General features: G+C 50.4%; 1 protein-coding gene across 1 annotated transcript; it reads right to left on the reverse strand.

Moving 5' to 3' along the window:
* Window positions 1-4681: 4681 nt before the first annotated feature.
* Window positions 4682-22368, reverse strand: CDR2L (cerebellar degeneration related protein 2 like). Its single transcript, XM_082293820.1, has 5 exons — window positions 22236-22368; window positions 9762-9874; window positions 8268-8416; window positions 7191-7355; window positions 4682-5707 (listed from the first exon to the last, which is right to left on the reverse strand). Exons 1-5 carry the CDS (start codon window positions 22312-22314, stop codon window positions 4822-4824), a joined length of 1392 nt encoding a protein of 463 aa, XP_082149946.1. The 5' UTR covers window positions 22315-22368; the 3' UTR covers window positions 4682-4821.

A 22368-nucleotide genomic window follows, 5' to 3' on the forward strand; every position in this document is an offset into this window, starting at 1 on the left:
CCCCTGCCGTGCGCCACCGCCAGGCGTCCCCGCGGAAACGGCGGCCGCGCGCCGCGTTCCGGGGCGGGGCGGAAGGAGCAGGGGGGCGATTTTGGGGGATAAAGGGGCTCTTTTGGGGCCGTGCGGGTGGATCTTGAGCGTGGTCTCCGGGCTGGGGGGGCCTGTAGGCCGGGGAGGTGTATGGGGGGGTATATGGGGTCTGTGGGCTGCCAAGAGAGGCGGATGTGGGACGTCTTGGGGGCACATGGGGCTTGTGGGGCAGCGCGGGGGCCTGAGAGGGGTCAGGAGTGGTGATGGTGTCTGTGCACCCCAGACCTTCGTGGTGGCCAGTGCTGAAAATGAAAATACATCCAGCCTTTTTTATATATTGTTTAGTTTTTGCACCGGGGGTGCTTCAGTTTTCACATTTTTGTCCTCTCTAGAGCACTGAAGAGTTACATACAAACACACACACACACACACACATACATACAGAATTATTTCTTTGAATAATAAAGCAGCACAAGATGCCGAGATGGATGTGGGATGCAGGGGAGTGAGGCAGTTGTGGAAATCCTTCAGCTTTTGCTCCTGTTGGAGCTGTCAGGCTAGCTTGACAAGAAGGGTGTGCGTTCCACAGGGGCAGGGATTGCTATTCCTGGCAGCAGGAAAATGCGCAGGCAGGGATGGGCTGTCATTTGCTCTGGTGTTTTGACAGGAGCTGACAATCTCGTTTAAAACTGTGGATGAAGCCAAAATGGGTGTTCAGAAGCCAATACAGAGACTGTGTGACTGAGGATCTGAGCTGAGTCCCACCCAGATAATCCATTTAAAGTCAGGGAACTCAGTCCTCGGGAGGGAGCAAGTCCTGAACATGGATGGTTTTCTGCCCTGGCTGCAGCTGAGCAGCTCAGGGCCACAGAGGGTTCCTCACTTTGTTTTAATCGAACCTCTTGAGTCCTGGGGTTCTGCTCCACTGCCCTTGTCCAAACTCAGCTGAAAACAAAATGCTCTAAGGAAAAAACACAGAGCTGTCAGAGGCAAACCGTGCCATCTGGTGACCTTAATTTCTAACAGGGAACAGGTAAATGTTTGTGATTTGTAGCCAGAGGGATGGGTAAAATACTCAAAGCAGGATGACTCATTTACCAGCTGTTGTCAAACATGTCTGGTGGTTGTTGTGCAGGAACACCCTCCAAGGACAGTGCCACAGAAGGGCTGGGAAAGGAGTTGGAAGGTCACACAGGTGAAGCCAGACCAGTCTAAAAGGACATTTGTGTGGTTTTGCTTCATTCCCACCCGGTGCTGGTCCACAGAACCTTGGTAAAAAGCTGGGTGATCTCTGTTATATGGTTGGAAACTGCTCTCCCTCTCAGGCAGGGCTTGGGATGGCAAGGTCTGACTTTGGTGTGAGCCAAAGAGAGCCAAACCTTTGGCATTCCACCTGGAAAAATGAACTGCTTTGTCACTGGTCCTGGCTGAGGAAGCCACCTCAGCCTGTTTGGTGGTCACTGGTGAGCAACAGCTGTCAAGAGTCATCCCAAAAACCCGAGGGAAAGGCTGAGGTGTCCAAGGATCTGGTCACTCCTTGTGTGAGTGAGAGCACAGGCTGTTAATGTAGGAGCAAACAGGGCTTTGAGAGACCTCCCAGAAGGTCTCAGCTGCTGGAAGAGAGGGAAGATGCTGAATCCTTCCTGTGGGGGCTTGAGCTCTGCAAATGCCTTGAATTTGTGCTTCAAGTGGCCCCTCCCTGTTTATAACAACAGGTGCCCTTCTGAAGGGTTATTCCAGCTGGTGGTACAGTGACTGATGGAACTGCACGTGTCTAAATGGCAGCTTTCAAATTCAGCATGGAACCAGATTGTTGACAAGCTGTGCCCTTGTTATCTTAATGCTGTGAGCTGAATAGGGTCACTGATTTTGCCAAATTCTGAAATTAAGAATTATTTCCTGTGACATCATACTTTTCCTCATCCCTTTTAATTGCATGCAGCAATTTTCCTTTTTGTCCTGAACCATGGGGGTGTGCTGTTAAGTAGCTGCTGCTCTCTGCTACACCAGTTTCTCTGGCAGAGTGGTTGCTCAGCACTATCTTGTTCCCTCTTAGTGGAGTTGTGTAGCTTTCCTTGGTGTTCCAAAAGCAATTGGAAAAGTTTAGATCAAAGGTGGCACCAGAGGCTAGAAGATGCTTATTTTCTCCTCCTTTGATCACTGAAAGCCTCACTTAAGGCAGGAATCAAGTGACTCTGACTCACACAGTCAATCAGGACGTGTATATATGGCCACTAATATTTTTGGATGCAGAAAATATTTGCCCTCAGCACTTTGCTGAACATGCTGCTGATACACGGCAGCTGTGCCTTTGTCAAGCCAAGTACTAATATCGTGTTACTTACATCAGTCATTTTTGGATTTGTGGTTTGCAAAAAAGGCCGAAAAAAAATAGGATTTGAATTGGGAGCTTAGAAATTGTGTGGTTTTACAGAGACTTCCGAGCTGACAAAAGAGGGGTTTTATCGCGTGGCAGTGTTGGCAGTCCAAGTGCACAAAAATGTGTGTTATATAAATAATGCAGCAGAATAGTTCAGCATATTCTCTTTCCTTTCTGCAAGGGTGCCTGAAGCACTTTCTTGACCCAAATTGTACATGAAAATCAAAGAATTAACTCTTGTGTTGTTCTTAAAAGTAAAAAGAGCTGTAAGAGCTGTGAGAAAATTGGTGTTTCTTTGTATTCAAGAGGAGAATAGAGCATTTAAAAATATATTTAGTGTGTTGTGCAATTAACTGTGATGCTGATCCACATGGGATTGTTTAAAACAGAAGGTGAGGGTGATTCCCTTCCCACACCTTTGCAGCATCAGCTGACTGCAGGGCAAACACTGCCTGGCTTAAACCAACACTGCTACAAGTGCCAAGTCAACGGGTGGTGAACGCTCCCAGGAAATCAACAACGCTTCTCTTGCTGTTGTTGTTCATTTTTATTTATTTTATTTTATTAGACAACTGCTTTCCATTATAAATAAATAAGGCATGAAGGTTCTCCATACTGTTGCAGAGCTGGTAGCCACAGCCGTGTGTGCAGCTCCTGATGTGTCGGGGGCCGTGGGGCACCTGGAAATGCAGAGCGTGGAAGAGCGGAGCAGTTGGTGGTTTTGAGGAGAACTCTGGAGCAGGGGTGGTTTGCACATCACACTCCTGCCAGCTTACCTCTGTGGTACTCAGCTCAACAAAACAGGGTGGTTTTGGGGGGTTTTCTGCATTAATTCCATGGGGAGTGAAAGAAAGGTCGCTCCTTGTAGCATCAAAGCCCTGGACTTGAGGGATAATTCCATTTGAACAGTCTTCCCCTTCCAAAGCCACATTCTCATTTATTTATCTCAATGTTGCAGAAGTCCCAGCCGTTGACCCAAGATTTTGGGATGTAAGCTGGTGAAACGAGAATCCAGATGTAGCTGATGGTTGCTCCAGGCGGGTACAGAGCAGGTTGCTTACACTGAACTGCTGGGTTTTGTGGCTCAATGCTCAGGGTGTTGCCTAAGCTGTAATGAGATGCTGCTTCTCTGCCTAAAACATGTCTGACCGTACTAGGTCATCATCTAGTTCGTGGAAATTGGACACTGGTGATTCCTGAGACTGCACTGGCCTTTTGGCTGTGTGTTTGCATGTCTGTGGAAGCAAAAGTGAGGAGATTTCAGTGCTGGAAAGGGAACTGGAACATGAGAGGTGACAGTGTCTCAGCCAAGAAAGATTATTTTCAGCAGGAAGCTGAAATCTGTCCTTGTGGCTGGGGAGATGTTTGGAGCAGGAGTGAGGGGTGATGTGTGATCCGTGCTACTGCCAGGGCCAGACTCCTGACCCGGGAGATGCTGCATCCCCTGGCTTGTGTGTGAGTCCCTGGGAGTCAGTTTTGTAAGCCCATGCAAGCTGTTTTTAAGGAATTTGCTATGATGGGACAATGACAACCTCTTGAAGAGCACAGCACAGAGAGCTGGTACCCAGACCATGAGATGAGAATGTGTCTCTGATATTGTAATAGCACTTCTTGTCTTGCTATGGGAAAGCCCTGGGCACTGAGTTCCTACCAGGCACGGTGCTTCACCTGGGTTGAAATACCAGGGCAGATTTAAAGCGAGTAAATCCCATATGCCTGCAAGGTCTGGAGAGTGTGGACTGAAACACTGAGTGACGCTGACAGAGATGGAACAATCAGTTTTATGTTTCTCTTCAAGTTTTTCCAGTTGCAATGAGCTTGCATTGTAAAGAGCTGAAAAACCTGACTGATTAGAGAATGGCTTAAATAGCAAGACCATACTGCCCTTTGGGGAAGGCAGAGATAGACGTCTCTTGGGTTCAAGCGTAGGTTCTTAGCCGTAAAACCAAACTGGAGGACTGGGCTACTGTGCTGGGGCAGCCCCTAAAGTTCTGATGGCTTTTTGTTTTACTTTGAGACGCTGTACTCCAGCTGTGGCAGGACACTGGAGGACATCCAGGCTTTTGCTTGCAGATAATTGGGCTGTAGGACAAGCTGAAAAAGGGTGGAGGGGGAGATTGGTTTCTTTTTTATCATGGTGGGGTTGACATTGCTGTTGTGATGTCTGGCAGCGGCAGTAACTCATGCAGAGATCCGTCATGTGGTTTCTGAAATCCTCTAACTACAATGTACAATTGTCCCAACAGGCTGTCCAGAGCCCAAGCTTAAAAAAGTGAGTTGGGTCCCTGTGACATTCTCTCGCTTGCAGACCTCTCGAACCTTCAAAGCAGAGGGGCCACGTGGCGTTTCCTGGGGCTCAAGAGAAGACGTGGCCATTGCAATTGCACGTGGGAGCAGTGGAGAGCGAGGACTCATTTGCTGCTCTTGTTTTTCACCTTTGTGGCATTGATGTCTGCTTTCGTTTTCTGGATGCGGGAGAAGATCTCCTTAAAAAGAGCCTTGTACTCGGGCTGGCTCTGCTCCAGCCGCTTGTCCACGGCGTCCACGTGTTTGCTGATGGTCTTCTCCATGGTTTTCCGCTCTTCCAGCTCGTGCCCCTCTCCTCGGAAGTCCCTGAAGGAGCTGTCGCGGGAGATGGGCCGGGAGGTCTGGACGCCCGTGTGGCGCACGCTGTCCTTGTGCTGCCGGCACTTGCTGAGCAGCTCCTCGTACTTCTCCAGCAGGGCGTGGTACTGCTCGTCCACCTCGCGCAGGATGGACATGCCCCGCTTGCGCACGTTGTTGGCGTGCAGGGTGTAATTGCCCTCGTGCCGGCTCACGGCGTCCTTGGTCACGATGGCGTTCAGGGCCGTGTCGCTGCAGCTTTTCCGCACGGGGTGGTTTGGGGAAGGGGTCATGGATGTCCCGTGGCTTTTCCCTCCCTCCTCCTCAGACAGGTCGATGTAATCTGCTTCCGGGGCGTTGTTCAGCGGCTCGAGGAGGGCTTCGGACAGGTTGTCCTCTCTGCTGAGCAGGTATTTCTTGACTTGTTTCATCTGCTGCAGCTCCAGGAGCTCTGCCTCCAGCTCCTTGATGCGCAGTTTGCAGTTCTCCATCTCGCACACCCGCTGCTCCAGGTCCGAGTACTCCTGGATAACCGAGGTGTACTCGCGCTCCACCCTCTCCTTCCGCTGCTTCTCCTGGTTCACCTGGGATCTCAGCGAGTTCACCATGGCTTGGAGACGCTCGTTCTCCCTCTCCAGCGGCTTCTGGTTGAATTCTGTGGAAGAGCTGTGGACTTGGAACGCATCCTCATACCTGAAAGAGGAGAAGGATGCTTGAGCGAGTCTGACCAAGCGATACTCCTGTGAGGGATTTGTGTTTTATTGTTATGTAAGTAACTCCACTGATGTCCAAAAAGGACACGAGCTCATGGAGTTAGATGTGCCTTCTCCATGTGCCAGGAGACCACAAGGTGTGGCTGGGGGTCTTCTGGACACAGAGACAAACCTCTGTCCCACAGAACTTGCAGTTTTATTGGACAGCAGTAATAAAAGACAGGAGGGAAATGAGACCCTAAAAGGTAAAAGACACATCTGATTAACAGACAAGCCACCAGCATTGCAGTGAAGCAAGAATGAGTGTTCAAGTCCTACCAGTCTGAGCTGAAAGTAGGTGGCCTTGGGTTTTTCCTAGTGGGAGTCCATCAGCTGCTCTCTGCCCCATGGGTTCACCAACTACCCACTGCATATGGTGACAACCCCAGACCCACCCAGCCATATGTGCTTCTGCCTGTGCAGCCCTGTGATTGGGAGCTGCTCTGGAGGGAGTGAGGGAAGATTTACATGGCAAGGCAGACAGATTTTTGATAGAGGTGCCCCTTCTTCATTGCCTGGGAAGTGATAACAAGCACTTCCCCCTTCCCTTCGGGAATTTGGGTTTTTCTCCTCAGTGAAGTACCCATGGCACCCTGTTTGTTTAGAGCAGATTGGAACAGTGCAAGCTCCATGGCTTCCCCTGGGAGGCACGGCTGTGGTGGGGGGTATTGAACAGATTTCAAGGCACTGAAGGGCAGCCTGACCTTCAGAGCCAACTGTGGAGCTGCAAGGGGACCCGAGGTCCTGTGGTATGGGGGGGGAGTGGAACTGGGGGGAAAAGAACAACAGAGACATAAGTGGATTTTGCTGGGGGTCAGGTTTTGGCCTGATTAACATCCCCATTGCTGCTGCAGTGAAAATGTCTTTGGTTCATATCCTCTGGCAGAGAATGCTTTCAGTAACAAAGTTTATTGATTGCTTATCTATTTAAAGATCCCTCTTTTGTGGACAAAGCTGAGCAAGAAGTGCCCTCATGAGGTCAGTGAATTAACACAGTGGCCGGGTTTTGAGGAGGATTAAGGCTGCAGTAGTGCTGGAGGTGTTTGTACAGCACTTGGCAGCACGTGGTGTATCTGGCTGTGCGACTGCTGTTCCTGGGGAGTTCTGGAGTCACACAGCACAAAATGCACCATCTCAACTGCCTTTGGTGAGCCAGAGGTGCTGGTGCTGTGCTAGTTGGGGAAGGGAAGTATCACTGTGCTGGGATCATGAAGGCTCTGCTTTGCCAACACCACCTTAGGCAGGTGGGTTGGTGAGAGGAACATTCCCCCCTTCAGCTCCAGCCATGAATTTCAGGCTCTGATGCCCAACCTCGATGTCTGAGGGTTTTCTGTGCACCCCCAGAGCGGCTCACCCACCGCCTCCCCTGTTTGTTTGTTTGTTTGGATCAGTTTGGAGGGGTGGCTGAAGCCAAGGCTCCCTACCTGGGGCTGGAGCACAGCTCCTTAAGGCAGGGGAAGGTGTGGATGGTTCGGCGCCGCTCCCTCTTCTCCCGCCGGATGCGGAGCTGCTCCAAGCTCCGCATTTCTTCCACCTGCTTCTGCAGCTCCTCCACCTGGTTCTGCAGCCCCTCGATTGTTTCTGTCAAGCTGCAGAGAGAGGAGGGATCACAGGTGAGCAGTCAGGTGCTACAGGTTCCTAAAAGATGGTTTTTTCCTATAGAGAAAGCCAATCTAGGGAAGGTGCTTCCAGTTTCTAGTGTGTCCCCTAGGATCATGACAGCACTTGGTTGTTTTTTTTTTTTTGTCTTTCTCTGTGTGGTCACTCTTGAGTGGGGTTGGTTATAAAAAAGGGCAGGGGGATTGATTTGAGTCCTTCTGTCCTCAAATCAGTTGGCTGAAAGAGTCACCTCTGGGACATAAGCACTATCCTGGAATATCTCTGCACTTAAAACAAGTATCTATTCCTTTTGTTTATCTTGCAGGGAAATACAGAGACTGGGCAGAGATTTTGTTTTGTTCTGTCTGCGGATAGTTTGTAAAACACTCTGCTCAGAAACTCCTTCTCCACAGAGTTGTTTGCAAACTACGATGCATTGCAAGGACATGGCTTAGGCTGGTGTTTCTAGGGATGACCTTGATCATGGGTTTGTTTCAGGAAAGAAATATTACTGATAAACTGGTGTTTCAGCGTGGACTAGCCAGGGTTTCATGAGTTGCTGGATCTGTGCCTGGTGTTTCTGCTGGGCTGTGTGCTGGGGATCTCCCTGATAGGATTATGTGCCTCTTCTTCAAGGAAACTCATCTGAGGAGAGGCTGCTGTGCCTCTCTCTCCAGGCAGTTTCAGATACTCCTTTATCCAGCCCTCATCCCAGGGACGTCTGTGCTGTGGCTGACCCCTGCTAACCAGCATTACTGCAACACACTTGTGTTCTAAATAGCTGCAAAACTGGGCTGATACGACAAGAGAATGGCTTAAATAGCAAGGACAGCCTGCACCGTGGGGCAGGGGAAAGGTGAGCTGAAGGCTCTTGCATCTTGAGGATCCAGGGGAGGCCGTACCAGTGGATCTTCTGTTGGGATGTCTTGCTTTCCAGCACGAGCTTCTGGTTAGCCAGCTCCAGGTCCCGTGCTGTCAGGTCCAGCTGCTCGTAGACTTTTGCATGCTGTTCGTTCATCTGCCGCAGCATCTCCAGTTGCTTGGTCAGGTACTGCAAGGAAAAGTCAAGCATGAGCACTCCACGTCCAAAACTCAGGTTGTTTCACAAGCAGAGAATTCCTGCAGCCTTTGCTTCCTCTGACAATGTGCTCTGTGGCTCTGCCTGGTTGAAGCCTCTTCCACAGATGAAATATTCATCCCCTTGCCCACTGTAAATAGTTTGAACTTGTAAATATGATTGAACTTCCCCTGCCCTCTATGAAGGGCACTAACCTCAATGTCTCTCTATTCAGCTGCTTTTTTTATTCCCAGTACTAAAGAAAGTTGATATCCCTAGGACTGAAAGTTGACTGAAATTGGCCACTGGATCGTCTGACAGATCGATTGCAGAAGCTGTGTTTCCTTGGGAATTCAGGCTAAAACTCTTAGTCCGTGAAATATGAGGAGACCTGCAGTTCCTGTGGATTTGCACACCCTTTCCTGTAAGTCTGCCATTGCAAAATCTTATCCTGGGTAGACTGGGAGGGGAGCATCTACTCTGGTGCTCACTCTCAGCTGGTGCCAGATTCCAAATCCTATGGTGGACGTGCTTCTGACAGGCTGCTGGATGGGGGATGGCTAAATCCATCCACTCGTTCCCTCAAACATCGGTTGTCTGATCCCTGCAGCATCATGTGCTGCTCTTGTGAACTTGCAGCCCTCCTCTGCCCTGTGTTCTTTTAAATCAGAGGTGTCCAATCTTTTTTAGCTCACAGATCCCTAGAAGGTTTCCAGTGGATGAAAACCCAAGCACAGCAGGTTTAAGCCTCTAAGATCAGTTCTGCGAGCTCGTAGAAATACTGCCCTGACCTCACAGGATGCTTGAAATGGGGGTTTAGATTGCAGCTCTTGGAGAAAGAGCTATTTAATGCTTCTAACAAAGGGGGCTGTGTTATGGGGGCGCTGAGAGGCCAGCTGGGAGCAAACGCGATTCTGAGTCTCTGGGATCAAGGGAAAGCTGCAGCAGAGCAGAGAGAAATGAGTGTGAAGGCTGGCGGATGTGCAGGGGAAGGACAAACGTGACCCAGATGCAGCCTGATGCCAAAATCTGGTGCCAAAATCTGGCATGCACATCTGGGCAGGGAGCGAGGATGTGAGAAAAGGGAAAATGCCAGTTAGTGGGGGAAAGAGACCCTCCAGAGGGCTGGGATGAGCTTGAACAGACTTTAATCCATCCTGCTTCAGGCACTTACAGAAGATACTTCAACTTCCATGCCCCATGGCACATCCCTGCCTTACTGCTGGCATCTGAGCTGCTGGCACTGGTGGATGTGCCTCTTTCCCACCTTCACCCTTAGTGACAGTGGTGGCCAAGCAGCCCCCATCCCCACCCCTGTCCCGACTGTGTCCCTACCTACCTCGATCTCCTGCACTTGCTCCTCGTTGGTGGCATACATCTGCTGCAGAGAGTCCTCCAGCTCTTTGTTTCGCTCCAGCAGTGTCTTCCCCAGCTCTGCAGCCAAGTGCAAGTCTGAAAAGCAGAGGGACAAAGCTGCTGTAGTTCCCACAGCTCCAGGGCTGGGTGTGGTGGGATCTCCCCCTGCCGCCACCAGAAATGACCCCACACCGAGCACAGCAGCACATTTTTCATGGCACTGGTTTTACTGGCGTGTTTTGACCTGGATGCATGCTCTCAGAACATACAGGTTCTGGCCTCTTGTCTTGCTGGGCTGCAGGAGTGAGGGGAGGCTGAGCTCAGGGCTCTGCAGCTCCTCCATGCAATGAAGATTTGGTGCTTTGCTGGCTGCAAAACCCTTCTGCGCTCCCTGCACACTGTAACCAGGATCAGCCCAGAATCTGGGCTGTGGCAGGTGCTCAGCACCTCCATCCCCTATTGCTGAGAAGGGCTCAGCACCCATCAGAATAGAGCAAAGGGTTGGTAAAGACCTGCAGGGCCTTGGGGATGCTCTGTAAATTATATTATTATCTCTAACGAAGGGAGCGCCTTGCCTTCCCTGTCAGCCTCCATCCATCACCTGCTAATAGACTGACAGGAGTAATAAAACCCCACGTGGCCCGAGGGGGCTGGAGGCACCTCCCAGATGTGCCACCCTGGCAGCACTGCAGTGGCTGAATCCAAGGCTCTTTCCCTGGGGCAGCTCCAGGGAAAGGACAAACTGCTTTGTGTTCACTCTCTTCCACCTCTAAATGCCCGTAGGAAGCTACAGAAATAGTTGGATTTCAGGAGAAGTGCAGGGAAAAGTAGATGTTGCCAGTGTGGTCAGTTTAAAATACAGTTTTTGCTGCTGGGGAAAGAAAAAGCCTCCAGGCCCTGTGAATCTTGTTGTTGGCCAAACCTTGAGCACACAGGTGATGCTGTTTTTGGGGCTGGGACAGCACAGCTGGCTCTGAGAACAGCCCTTTGCTTTTACAGGAGTTGGTTGTCTTCTTAAAGCCTGACTATGAGCACATGGGTTTCATTTTTCCTGGTGCTTCTAGAGGTAATAGCTCTTAGGGTGGCAGAGTGCAAGTCTGACTTTAAACCTTCCACGAGGAAGGAAACAAGTCCTGGTGTGTGTTACTGCTCTTTGTCTCTCTGGTGTGGTTATCATACAGCTGTAGATAATTAAGGAGTGACAGTCCTGCAGCATACGAGGGGACCTGCCCTGGCATTTTCTTAGCCTGTGTAATGCTCCTCTCTAGTCTGCATCTAATGATGTGTTTTGCAAAGGCTCTGCCAGGGCTGAGAGCAGCTATAATTTTCTCTAGTACTTCATTTGGCCATGGAGTTGATTGAGAAAGAGAGATACTTGGTCACTAAGACAAGAAGAAGGGGAGCCAGGACTCCTGGGATGTATTCTGTGCCTGGGAAAGCCGTGACCTCTCACACATGACAAAATGAGGCTCACGCTGACCTTGGACACAAGTGCTTGCAGTGGGTGAGCTACAGCGCTGTCAGTGCCTGGGATGGGGCTTTCCTGATGGATAATGCTGTGCTGTGGGATGTGCTGATACGTTATTAGTTTGTGTGTTACTCGTGTTTCTTTCTGCTGGCTCCCCAGATGTGGTGCTGCCAACAGCTGCTCAGTGTGTCCTCGAATCTCCCCTTTCCATGGGAATGTGCTCTCCGGCTGTGCCCTGCATTGCAGGGTGTTATTATTAAAAGGGCTCTGACCTTTTTAATTATAATCCTCACCATTGCACAGTGACCCAGTCTGAGAGCTGCAGTTGCAGCTCTCCCTGCAATCAAGTTATTGGCACGTTTCCCCATGGACAGACCTCCTCCACCTATTTGGTTTTTTCCAAGCACCAAATTTCCCTAGTTTATAAAGTGCCCTTGGGAGACCCGAGTGTTTGCTACACCAGCTGGGGCTGGGGGAACAGCCAGATGCCAGCAGAGATGAAGGATAATTTGTGCCTTTAAGCTGCTTGGGGCTGTGTTTAATGTCAGCATCACCTTGCTACAGCCAGTGTTGTTGCTGGAGAGTGGCACCTTGGAAACCACATCCCTGGCAGCAAGCAGGGCCCCGATGTGGAGGTGTGTAGTGAGAGGGCTCTGTGCTGTGCTCCAGGTAATGAGTCAAGTGTGTCCCCGTCCCTGCGGATTACACCAGTGCTCTCCCACCATATGGCATCCAATTTAATCAGCTGGGGTTGAGTTAAGTGGATTAGGCAGTGCAAGACCCTGCATTGTAATTTAAAGGGCTCTGTCAGCAATAATTTAATGGGGGAAATGGGCAGTGTTTGGGGATGAGTGGGAAAGATGAATGGGGCTCAGCTCTGAGGAGGAAATTGAGTCTTCATTCCATTTTGAGCATAAGGGCCTGGGAGACTCCAAGCTTGAAGGACATGGGGGAATTGATTCTTTTAGTGTCTTTTAAGTGCCTCAGCCATTGTCACACACACTCCCTCGCTCTCTGCCCACCAGCCAAAGCATCCTTGGTAATCCTGTCTCATCCACCCCCTTGTGCCCGAGTCCTCTTCCCCACCTGTTGGTCCCCCCAGCCTGTGGAGAGGGAGGGGATGCTGTGTAGAAGTGCTTTAATGTTGTCTTTAGACCAGATCCCTCTTGATCTTTGTACTAATTGTGGCTCTGCTTGGGCTGAGGGAGCACACAGCTCCTCTCCTCAGAGACCTCGGAAACCTGAGGCTGAATTTGAAATTTCACCAAGTTGTTTGGGGGAGAAAAAGAACTGTTTAGGAATTCAGGAATCCTTTCTACATAGTACTGAGGTTTCCCCACATTTTTTGTATTCCTCTTTGCTTCTCCACTGTCAGATCAGCCAGCCAGTGCTGAAGGACTTGCCCTAATTTAGCAGATATGCTGATGCCTCCCTTCCCCCTCCCCTCTGGATGCAGGAGGAGAAATAAAGTGCTGTGTGTCCACTCGATGTGCCCCATCCCTCCACATCCTGCCTGTGCTGGCCAGTCCTGGCTGTGAAATGGCCAATGTTTATCTTCAAAAATGGGGTCTCGATGCTGCCAAATCCTATCAGGAGAGAACTCTGGAAGCAAACTGTCCCGGGCAGCACCAGCCTGGCGCCCTGTGGCTCCCTGTATTGCAAGCACTGACGTGACCCTTCTAATTAACACCAGCCAAGGAGACACCGCTGTGTCCCCAAACAAAGGGCTGTGCCTATGGAACCCTGGAGGGGAGGGATGGAGGCTGCATTTCCCTGAAAGCTTCCACAGGAAAGGCCTCTGAGCAAGGAGGGTGGGGATGAGAAGAGAGACCATATGGCAGGAAGGAAGCAGGAGCTGACTCCAAGCAGTGCTTGGTACAGGGGAGCAGGGCCGGGCAGAACATCAAGGAGGCACTGTCCTGGAGCCGCAGCAGCAGGAGATCAGCAGCAGCAGCAGCCCAGCTTAAATTCTGCTGCCTCTGTGCCATTGAGGAAACTTGAAAAAACCCCATCCTGATGCAAAAGCTGTAGCAGGTTGCCTTTGATGGAAGGAGGCTGAGGGACAAACTGCAGGGTATTCCCTCACGGCAGCATCGTGTGGCAGTGCTGGCACAGGCGGATGTTCCCTGCATGGGGCTGCGGCAGAGCTGGGCGCTTCCCCAGCCTTGCAACGAGGCTCAAAGAGGATTCGGAGCTGTTTCTGCCTTCCCAGTGCTGCCCTGCATCTGTTCGGGCACAGCACTCTGCCACAGCCCGCCCTCTGGAGGGGTTTCCTCCCTCCAGCACGTCCTGGCTGCGGCTTTGGGAGAGCATAAACCTGGTGCCGTGCAGGTTTTGGCTGCTCTAGGCACGATGATGATCTGGTAGCTGTTCAGATGCTCTTCGTAAATGCGGCTTTCTGGAGGAAGCCACCATCTGGTGCAGCTGCTTTGGACTTTCCCCTGTCATCTCTCTTGCAGCGAGGGATTCTCGCTGTGAGAGAACACACTGGGGATGCTGCACTTGGCTCCTCACCTTTAATAAACCAACCCTGTCCCTGTCCTGCAAAGCCAGCAGCTTGCAGGGGGCACAGAAGTCCTTTGCTATGTGGTGCAGATGAGCAGGGGCTTGTGGATTTGCAGGTCCCTTTCAGCTGAGCATCTATAAAGGAATTACTTGTGGCCCCTTCCTAAATGTGGGGCTGTGGAAAGGGCTGCTCCTGCCCTGTGCTGCACACGGTGAATGCATCCGCTGAAGAGCAGGGAGGAGGGTGTGGAGGTCTCTGGAGGAAGCTCAGGGTGCTTGTAAGCTGATGGATGGGGTACATTGAGAGTTAAGAACTGATGTTTAATGCTGTTGACGTTTAATTTAATGGCATTTGCTGTCTGCTCCATTACACATGGGTACTTAAAGTCAAGGGTGGGTGCAATTATTCCTTTCAAAGTCTAAATGAATGATGCTATGCTGGTTTACCCCGGGGTAGGGTATACTTGCTACTCATTTATTTTCCTTCTTAGTTGCAAGGGATTGTGCTGTCTGGATATATTACAATGAAGATCAGCTTTTGTGTATCACTTACTGCTGCTCCATGGCAGGTGATGGAAGCAATCTCTGTACTTGGCCTGTATAAGGCATTACAATGGAACTTGCTGGGGTGCAGGGAAGCAAATGCCATCTGGCAACATCTTAAAAACAACCTGAAAAAGCCTTTTCAACATGCCCCTTCCACAGAAGATCGTGTTTCCCAAGGCCAGGCAGAGCTTCCAGAGAGTCACCATTGTTGCTGCTGGGACATGGATTCCCCATCCCTTTTACACTGGCGTAACGCAGACATTGCTGCTCAGTTCAGCTTTGCACTTGGTGTTCTGTGTGTTTTTTGGCAGGATCTGCTACTTTGGTGTAATGTGGTGTTCCACAAAGGCAGGGCTTGCTTTGTAAAACAGCCCAAATGAAGCAGGTGGGGAAAAGCCTCTGTTGGGCTGGGTGAGAGCAAATGGGGTGTGTAAGCCCTTGGCAGTACAGCTTCCTCCTCCTCTTCCTTCTCCCCCTTTCAAACTGTGGCTCTCGCTGGGCTGAGCTGATGTTGGTCACACTGGCATTTTCGTTACCCTAATGAGATTTGCTGGATTTCCTGCTTGGTTTTTTTCTTCCTTTTCTTTCTCTTGTGTAATCTGTTACGTGCTCCTGTGCTGCCTTTGGCTTTGCAAGTGTCCCTGGTGGGGAGCCTCAGGTGGTGGCAGAAGGGTATTTGGCAGGGGGTCAAGGCAAGCCCAGTGCACTGAGAACAGCTCCTTCCATGCTATCTTGAGCCCCCTGAGCAAAAGTGGCATCACCAAGGAGTGGAAATCCCTGACAAGGCGCTCAGGGACGCACTGTCTGTGCTGTGCTGCAGAGAAGCCCTCCAGCTCCCTCAGCCCCTGCTGCTCCCTTCCTTGCCTTCAGTATTTTTCAGTTCTATTCGGTGTTTTCTTTATCTGCTCTCCTTTATTCTTCTCAGATGCTCACCAGACATTTCAGATTTAATTTATACCTTCTCTGTCTTCCCTCTTATCATCCTGCACCCCAAATTCTCCCCTGTATATCAATGCTTGAGACCCAGGATGGTCACCTCTGCTTACAAGCTGTGTCTCTACAAACACACACAGAGCAGTCCCATCCCTGTGCCCACAGCAATCGCTGTGCCTTTTGCCAAGCTGTTAGAGCGTGAGAACACAGAGGATGTTATTAGACCATGGCTGAGGCCCCATCTGCATCTTTTCCTGCTGTTCTCTTATCTAAACAGCCTCAGTGCCTGTGTTTGCCTTATAGGCTAAAATGGTTTGAAAGAGCTTGGTGACTGGTGGCTGTGAGGCTCTGATAGTGCACCTGGATCAGAATGTCCTAAATAAATATATACAAGTGGGGCTGTTGAAGAGAAGGAGCAAAGAAAGAGGAGGGAAAAAGGCAGCCAGAGCTTTCCTGTGTGCGCTCCTCCCCCGGGCAGCAAATCTCCAACTAATTAATTATGTTGGGTTGCAGAAAACCGTGAATAAAGGCTTCTACTCTTTTAAAGCTAAAGACACAGGCATGTGGATGGCTGCCACGTAGCAGAACTCCTCTCCCCTGTGTGTTTTGGGGGCAGGAGGTTGTAAGTGACACAGGATGGACAAGGAGGATGAGCACCAGGGTGCTCAGCACAGTGCTGTGCATGTGCAGAGCCCCGAGCAAAGGCGCCCTGCAAAGGACAGGTCACTGTGCTCACGTGGCAGGGACGGTGCCCACAGCACCGGGCTGCCACAACCGGGTCACTTCTCCTGCCCTGCTCCTGATCACACAACATATTCCCCTACTCTGAGCCATTCCCAGCCAACTTGGATGCCCTTGTTCCCCTCTTGCTGGAGGGAGGCAGGTGGAACCACTGATCCTGAGTGATTCGGACACTCGGGGAGCAAACATTCCAGCACAAATGTCACTTTGCAGCTGTAGCAGCCCCCAAGACCCCTGCCAACACTGCCACTGCTGGTTACTTCTGTCTGCTACCTCTCATGTCCAGAGGCATATAGGTACAGAGACCTTTCTTCCACAGCCACGTGTTACAGCTAAATGCAGAAACAGCCTGACTCTCTGCAGTAACACCAAAAACCTGCCCACCTCTTATCCAGCAGCCCTGTTTCTTGACTTTGGAGAAAAGTGTATCATCTTGCAGGGTGCTGCCCCACTACTGCTCCCGGGGAGGTTAGGAAGCCCTGTTCCTCCAGGCACTCAGCTCACAGCCCAGCTGCCTTGTGCCTGGCTATTGGCACAGGCTGGAGATGCTGCCCATGTGGAAAGAGATCCTGACCTCAGATGAGTGATCAGTGCTGTTTGTGCAGCTGCACAGGAAGAGCACAGGGCTGTAACCTTCCAGTCTGAGTTTCCAGGGAACGGGAGTCATGGAATACTTGATGTACTCTCCAAATGGTGTTATGTCCATCACTAGTCCTGAACAGGATGCAGAGCAATACTTCTTTTGGGGGCCCAACACCAAAACCAGTGTCCCTGACACAGTTCTGCTGCAAAGACTGATGCTCATGGGATGTGCTGTGCTGCTCCTTGCTCTGCCTCCTCCTGCAGGCACCAGTGCTTGGTCACCACCTCCCAGTTCAGGTGCCTTCCCAGGACTCAACACTTGCTCATAGACCAAGAAAACTTGGAGAATGGCATGATCATGTCCTTGCTCCAACTGCTGTTGCTGCAGCTGCATATTTGGAAGAGGCCAACATGGACCTGGATATTACACACTCAAAGGTCTGAATTCTTCAGGGAGGAGGCAAATTAACTGAGCAGGGCCAGGGCAGCTGCACAACACATGGGGTAGACTACAGTGACTTCCCAGAAAGCTGCAGAGGAACAGGCTGTTTAAACCATTAGAACTGTCTCTTGGAGAGATGGTTTATAACTGTTTGTAAAATACACATGGAAAAAAAGGAAAAATAAACTGTAACATAAAATCCCTTTGAAATTCCCAGCTGTGCAAAAAGCAGCAGTTGTGTAACATCTGGTCTCCTTCCTTTGGGGTGTTTTGTATTTGAGATATTTTCCTAAATTCTTGGCTCATGTACCTGTTTTGGGCAGATTAAGTAGAAGCTTTGGAAGTCCTGAAGATATGTTTAGTGTGAGCGCATAGATCTGTTGGAGTGAGATGAGGTGGGAATTTAGCACTGTGCTGCTCTGGGAAAGCCTTTTGGGAGAGGAGATGGAGTGTGTGAGTGCGGGAGTGAGCGAGCCGTGCGTTATCCTGAGTGCTGGCACTGCTTTTAGCAGGAGCAGGATGGGACCCTGGTGCTCTCACTGCTCTAAGTGGTTCCTGCCTGTCACACTGAGTCAGTGCATCTGCCCTGTCACCAGCCAGCACTGCCTGGTACAGGAGCAAAGAAAGAGGATTGGAAAATGCTGGGGTGGGGGGACAGGCTCCAAGTGCAGCGTGTTAGTGGCCGGTGCCTTGGCTCCCAGTCCCTCAGGCTCAGAGCCGCTGGAGGAAAATGTCCTTCAGGATTCAGACCATAAATCCTTCATACACGGCCTTGCCAAGGAGAATTGCCACTGTTAGCTGATTGTTGCAGGATACAAGATACGGAAAACTCTGATTTTGGTGTGGTTTGTTTTTTGTTTGGTTGGTTTTTTGTGGGGTTTTTCTTTGGTTTTGTTTGTTTGCCTTTTTTCTTTCCAGCGGTTCCTCTAATTCTGCTCCCTCCCACAGCTGGAAGTATGTGCCTGGGTTCAGCAGAGAGGAGCTTCTGGTCTCTCACTGAGAGCTGCTGTGTGGGGCTTTCTTGTGTCCCTTTTTCTTGCTGTCTTCATGTAACAGGGGAATTTTCACTCTAGGAAAATGCATCTATATATATTCTTTTTTTCCCCCCCTCATATTTGGAGCCTCTCATCCCTTCCTTAGACTAACCTGTCATCTTATTTCCCTTTCTCCTGTGACTTTTCTAGTCCCTCTTGTCATTCCTAAGCAGCTCAGCAATTAGTCCCTGAAAACTTTCCACTTCCATAAGCTACCTGCTGTACTGTGCTGCTAAATAAATAAGTGGCTCAGCTACTGCAGGCAAAGCTCTGTCCTTCTGGCTTGCCTCTGGGGAGGGAGGGAGGGGAGTTAACTGCTGTGCTCCTGGAGGACAGGCAAGGTGTGTGCCTTGTCCCTGGACTGCTGGGATAACTGCATCATGAGGGGCAGAATATGGAGTTTCAGCAGCTCCCCCGTGCAGTGAATCCTTTGGGGAAGCTGATAATGGATTGCAGTGCTCTGGACCACCTGGGTGGTGCAGGTAAGGGTGCTAGTGGGTGCCAGGATGGATCCCCTGGGCTCACCCCAATGCCAGGATCTGGCCACTGGAGCACTGGTGACCCTGTGTCTTTACATGGATGAGTTGGAAGTGGTGCAAGCTCAGCACCTTGGGTCATTTTCCTTCTTAGCACGCAAGCAATCAGATGCTTGGCAAGAGGAGGAGGACTTTAAAAAGATCCTTAAATCTGGAGACCTTTAGAGGTTACAGCTGTAACATCCTAAGCCTGCATTGCAGATGGTTTGGCCCAAAAGTTTCTGTGGCTGCCCAGGACAATTGGTCTCACAGTGGCAATGAGGTGATGTGCTAGTTCTTGCACTTCCTCTGGTCCTGCTGCCTATCTCAGAGCAGTGAGAGGCTGTTTATTGACATGGGAGGAATCACCCCACACTTATAGAATCCCACAATATGCTTAGTTGGAAAGGACCCATCAGGATCATCAGGTCCAACTCCTGGCCCTGTGCAGGACACCCCAAGAATCCCCCCATGTGCCTTAGGCTATGGTTAGGTCCAGAGATCATAAGGGTGGCTTTGAGGGGCCTCCTCTTGGGCTGCACTCTGCTCTGAGACCTGAATGCTGGCAGGGGGATAGGGAGGCTGGGAAGATCAGGGAATGCAGTGGGATGACTGCAAGGACTCATCTTGGGAGATTGCTGCGGGGGAGATGATGGCTGGAAGTGGCTGGCAGAGCTGCTGGGTCTGTTTGGATCCAGATGCAATTGAGTTGGCACACAGCCCTCTCAAACACAAACACTCCTGATGAACAGGAAAGGTGCCCCCACTTATCCGCAGCTCAGACTCTCTAATTTTAGCTCATTCATTCCCTTGGGGTCTGGCTGCACGTAGGCCCTGTGCACAGGGTGTGATGCAACTGTAGCCACATCATCAGTTCTCAACAGCTGGAAAAAGCTTCACCAGAATTGTATCCTGGTTTTAACACTTAGAGGCACAGACTCCCCAGCCCATGGAAGGTGGCTGAACCAAAGCAGCACTGATATCTGTTCATGCTTACAAAGCAATCAGCTAAGTCGTGGTACCAGGGAATTGCAGCTCCATTTTTACCACTTTCCTCAAATCAGAAAGCCTTCCCAGAGGGAACATCATTACAAAGGAAACCTCACAGGACACCACTGCTGTTACCACATCATTGCTGCCGGTCCTGGCTGAGATTTGAGTCTCTGCTTCTATGTAATAAGGCATCTTGGTATAATGCCTTGAGCCACAGAGTGTTACAGTTTGCAGGAAACAGGTAAAGGAATCTGAAAGGCACTGGCTTAATCTGAAGGAGGCTGGAAGGGCCTTGACACTGGGGACCAGATCTTGCTGCTTCCAAAGCATGTGGTGGATGCAGCCAGTTGCTGTGGACACTTTAGGGGAAAGAAAGAGTGATTGGGATTTATTCTTTCGAAAAAATCAGTTACTTTGGCAAGGTGAAGCTCATGGAGGATGAGGAGGAAAGTAACAGGTGCTTGGTGTGGAGCTGGAGGCATGATTTCCACTCTGGTGCTAAAATGGTTAATTAACATAATCATCGCAGAGCTCCCAGTTAAGCCATCTGTTGCTTAGCAAACAGTTTTGGATGTAAATGTAATAAATATTTGATGATGCTGTGAAATGACGATAAAGGCCCAGCAACCAACTGGTTCACAGAAGAACCTTCTCTGCTCTCCTAGCTTGGATTGTTTCCTGTTTCTCCCACCGCTCGCTCCTAAGGAACGGTCTTTAAGCCTCTGCTTTTGTCCTCTGCCCTCCCGGTGCTGCTGCCAGGCGTGGGTTTCTGTGCGACCCTGGGCTCTTGGCATGCCAATCCTCTTAGTAATGCCTCTAATCATGCCACGCTGGATGTCTTGTGCTGCGCTTCCACCCCCCATTCCCAAACCAACAGCTCCACGGCTGTGCCGCCACCAAAGACCTCTGGGTGTCCTGCAAAGGCGCAGTGTATGTGGACAAAGTCTAGCACTGTCCTTCGTGATGCTTTGTGCATCATGCAAATTAATTACGGTTGTAATTACCCCGTAGGACCTTTCCACTTGGCTGATTCCAGTTAAAGCCTTCCCACATCTCTCCTTCTGAGTTTGTGCAAGCCTGTGCAGCCCCTATTCATAAACAGGAGGCTGCAAGACCACAGCTGGGCTTTGTTTTGGGTTTATGTTTTCCTCCAGTTCCGTATGTGCTCAAAAGTGGGGCCTGTCCCCAGTATCAATCTATCATCTGGAGACAGTCATTCTCTATTTAGGCTGCTGGGGCAGAGCTGGGAACGTGGCCTGCAGTGGGAAGGTGCTTTTATTGTTGTGAGCCAGTTGTACAGTGCCAGTGCTGACTCATGAACCTGACACCAGGGACAGCGTTAGGCTAAAAATCAATTGGTCCCACGTTGTTCAACACTCCCTATATTCATCCCTAGTTCTGCTGTTCCTCAGCCTGCATCCTGCCCCTGGACCAGTGCCCAGGCCCCTTGTGAGCCATGGGAAGACGTCACCCAGAAATGTGAATTTCTGAGCATTCAAAGGCTGCACTGTTTATCCAGCTGATAGCTCCATCTCCATGCTCTTGGCTTCATTTGAGTGTTGTGTTTCAAAGAACAGAGCCCAGTATCCCACTACTTCCTGCTAATTGAGAAATCAGGGTTAAAGCCCAGCTGTGACAACCCCTGGGGGGCTGGTTATCATTCCTTGCTGGGCCCCTGTCCTGCAGCTGAAGTTGTATGAACTTCAAATCATGACATAATGTACTGGAGTAATGGTGGGCTGAGGCACTGCAGCTGGACTGCACATCCCTGCTGACAGTCAGCTGGGAAAAGCAAATACAAAACTGTACCTATAGTGCAACATGCTGGAGGGGAACTGTGTTTAGGTAGGAATGATTTTTTGCTATGCATTGGCAAATCAGTTCAGTTCATTCCTGGGCCACTGGCCTGAAATGGGACTTCTTCCAGTTATTTACTTACTGCGTGTTGAATCAAAATATTAAGATAAGAAAAATAATATTTAAAAAAAGCCCCAAATACTCACAGGCACCAGCTGTCCAGCCTTAGGATAAATATTCCATTGAACTAGGTACAGTTACTTCAAAGCAAACTACACAAGTGAACGTTTATCTTCTAACACGGCTATTTTTGCTGTTTGAAACTTGGCCTTGATTTTTTCTTCTCTTCCTCTATTTTTCCTGGTTTTATGGCTGATTGGAAAAATCTCCAGAAGTAATTAGGTGATTAAGAAGCTGAAGATCCCTCTGGATTTGGGCTTGGATAGCAAAAGCTTTTGAGAGACTTTCAGCATCCTCAGCAATACATTATTTCCCATGTATTAATTTCTAACTAATGTGCCTGGTAACTCTACCTTGGACTGCTCTGAAATAAAAGCAGTGTCATAACTACCCCTGCTTGATTCTGCCTGCAGCAAGTTTGTTGGGGAACCAGCTTTCTTGGAGATGTAACACAACAAATTATTTACTGCCCTGGTGCTCAGGACAGCTCTGGGCTCCCTACCTCTATCCATCGGCTTTAAACTTTCCTTGGCCAGGACAGTGGTTTGGAGCAGCAGAGCGGAGATTTGCCGCTGCAGGATGAGGTGCTGGCTTTGCCAACCAAACAGCAGACCAGAGAGAAGGTATCCCACCCTCCCATCCCCGGGGTTTGCCCGTTTTCTTGCCCGCGCATCCCCTGGCCCACCATCCCTGGCAGCTTGCGGCGTGCCCGCATCCTTACCCTGCTCCAGGTCCTGCTGGTCGTACCAGGGCTCCTCTTCCTCGCTCTGAAACTCCTCCATCCTGTCGGCGCTCAGCATTTAGCACCAGCGGCCCGGGGAGACGCGCAGCATCCGCCGAAGGAGGCCCCGCCG

Source organism: Coloeus monedula (assembly GCF_965178545.1).
Source record: "Coloeus monedula genome assembly, chromosome: 19".
NCBI classification, from domain to species: Eukaryota; Metazoa; Chordata; class Aves; order Passeriformes; family Corvidae; genus Coloeus; species Coloeus monedula.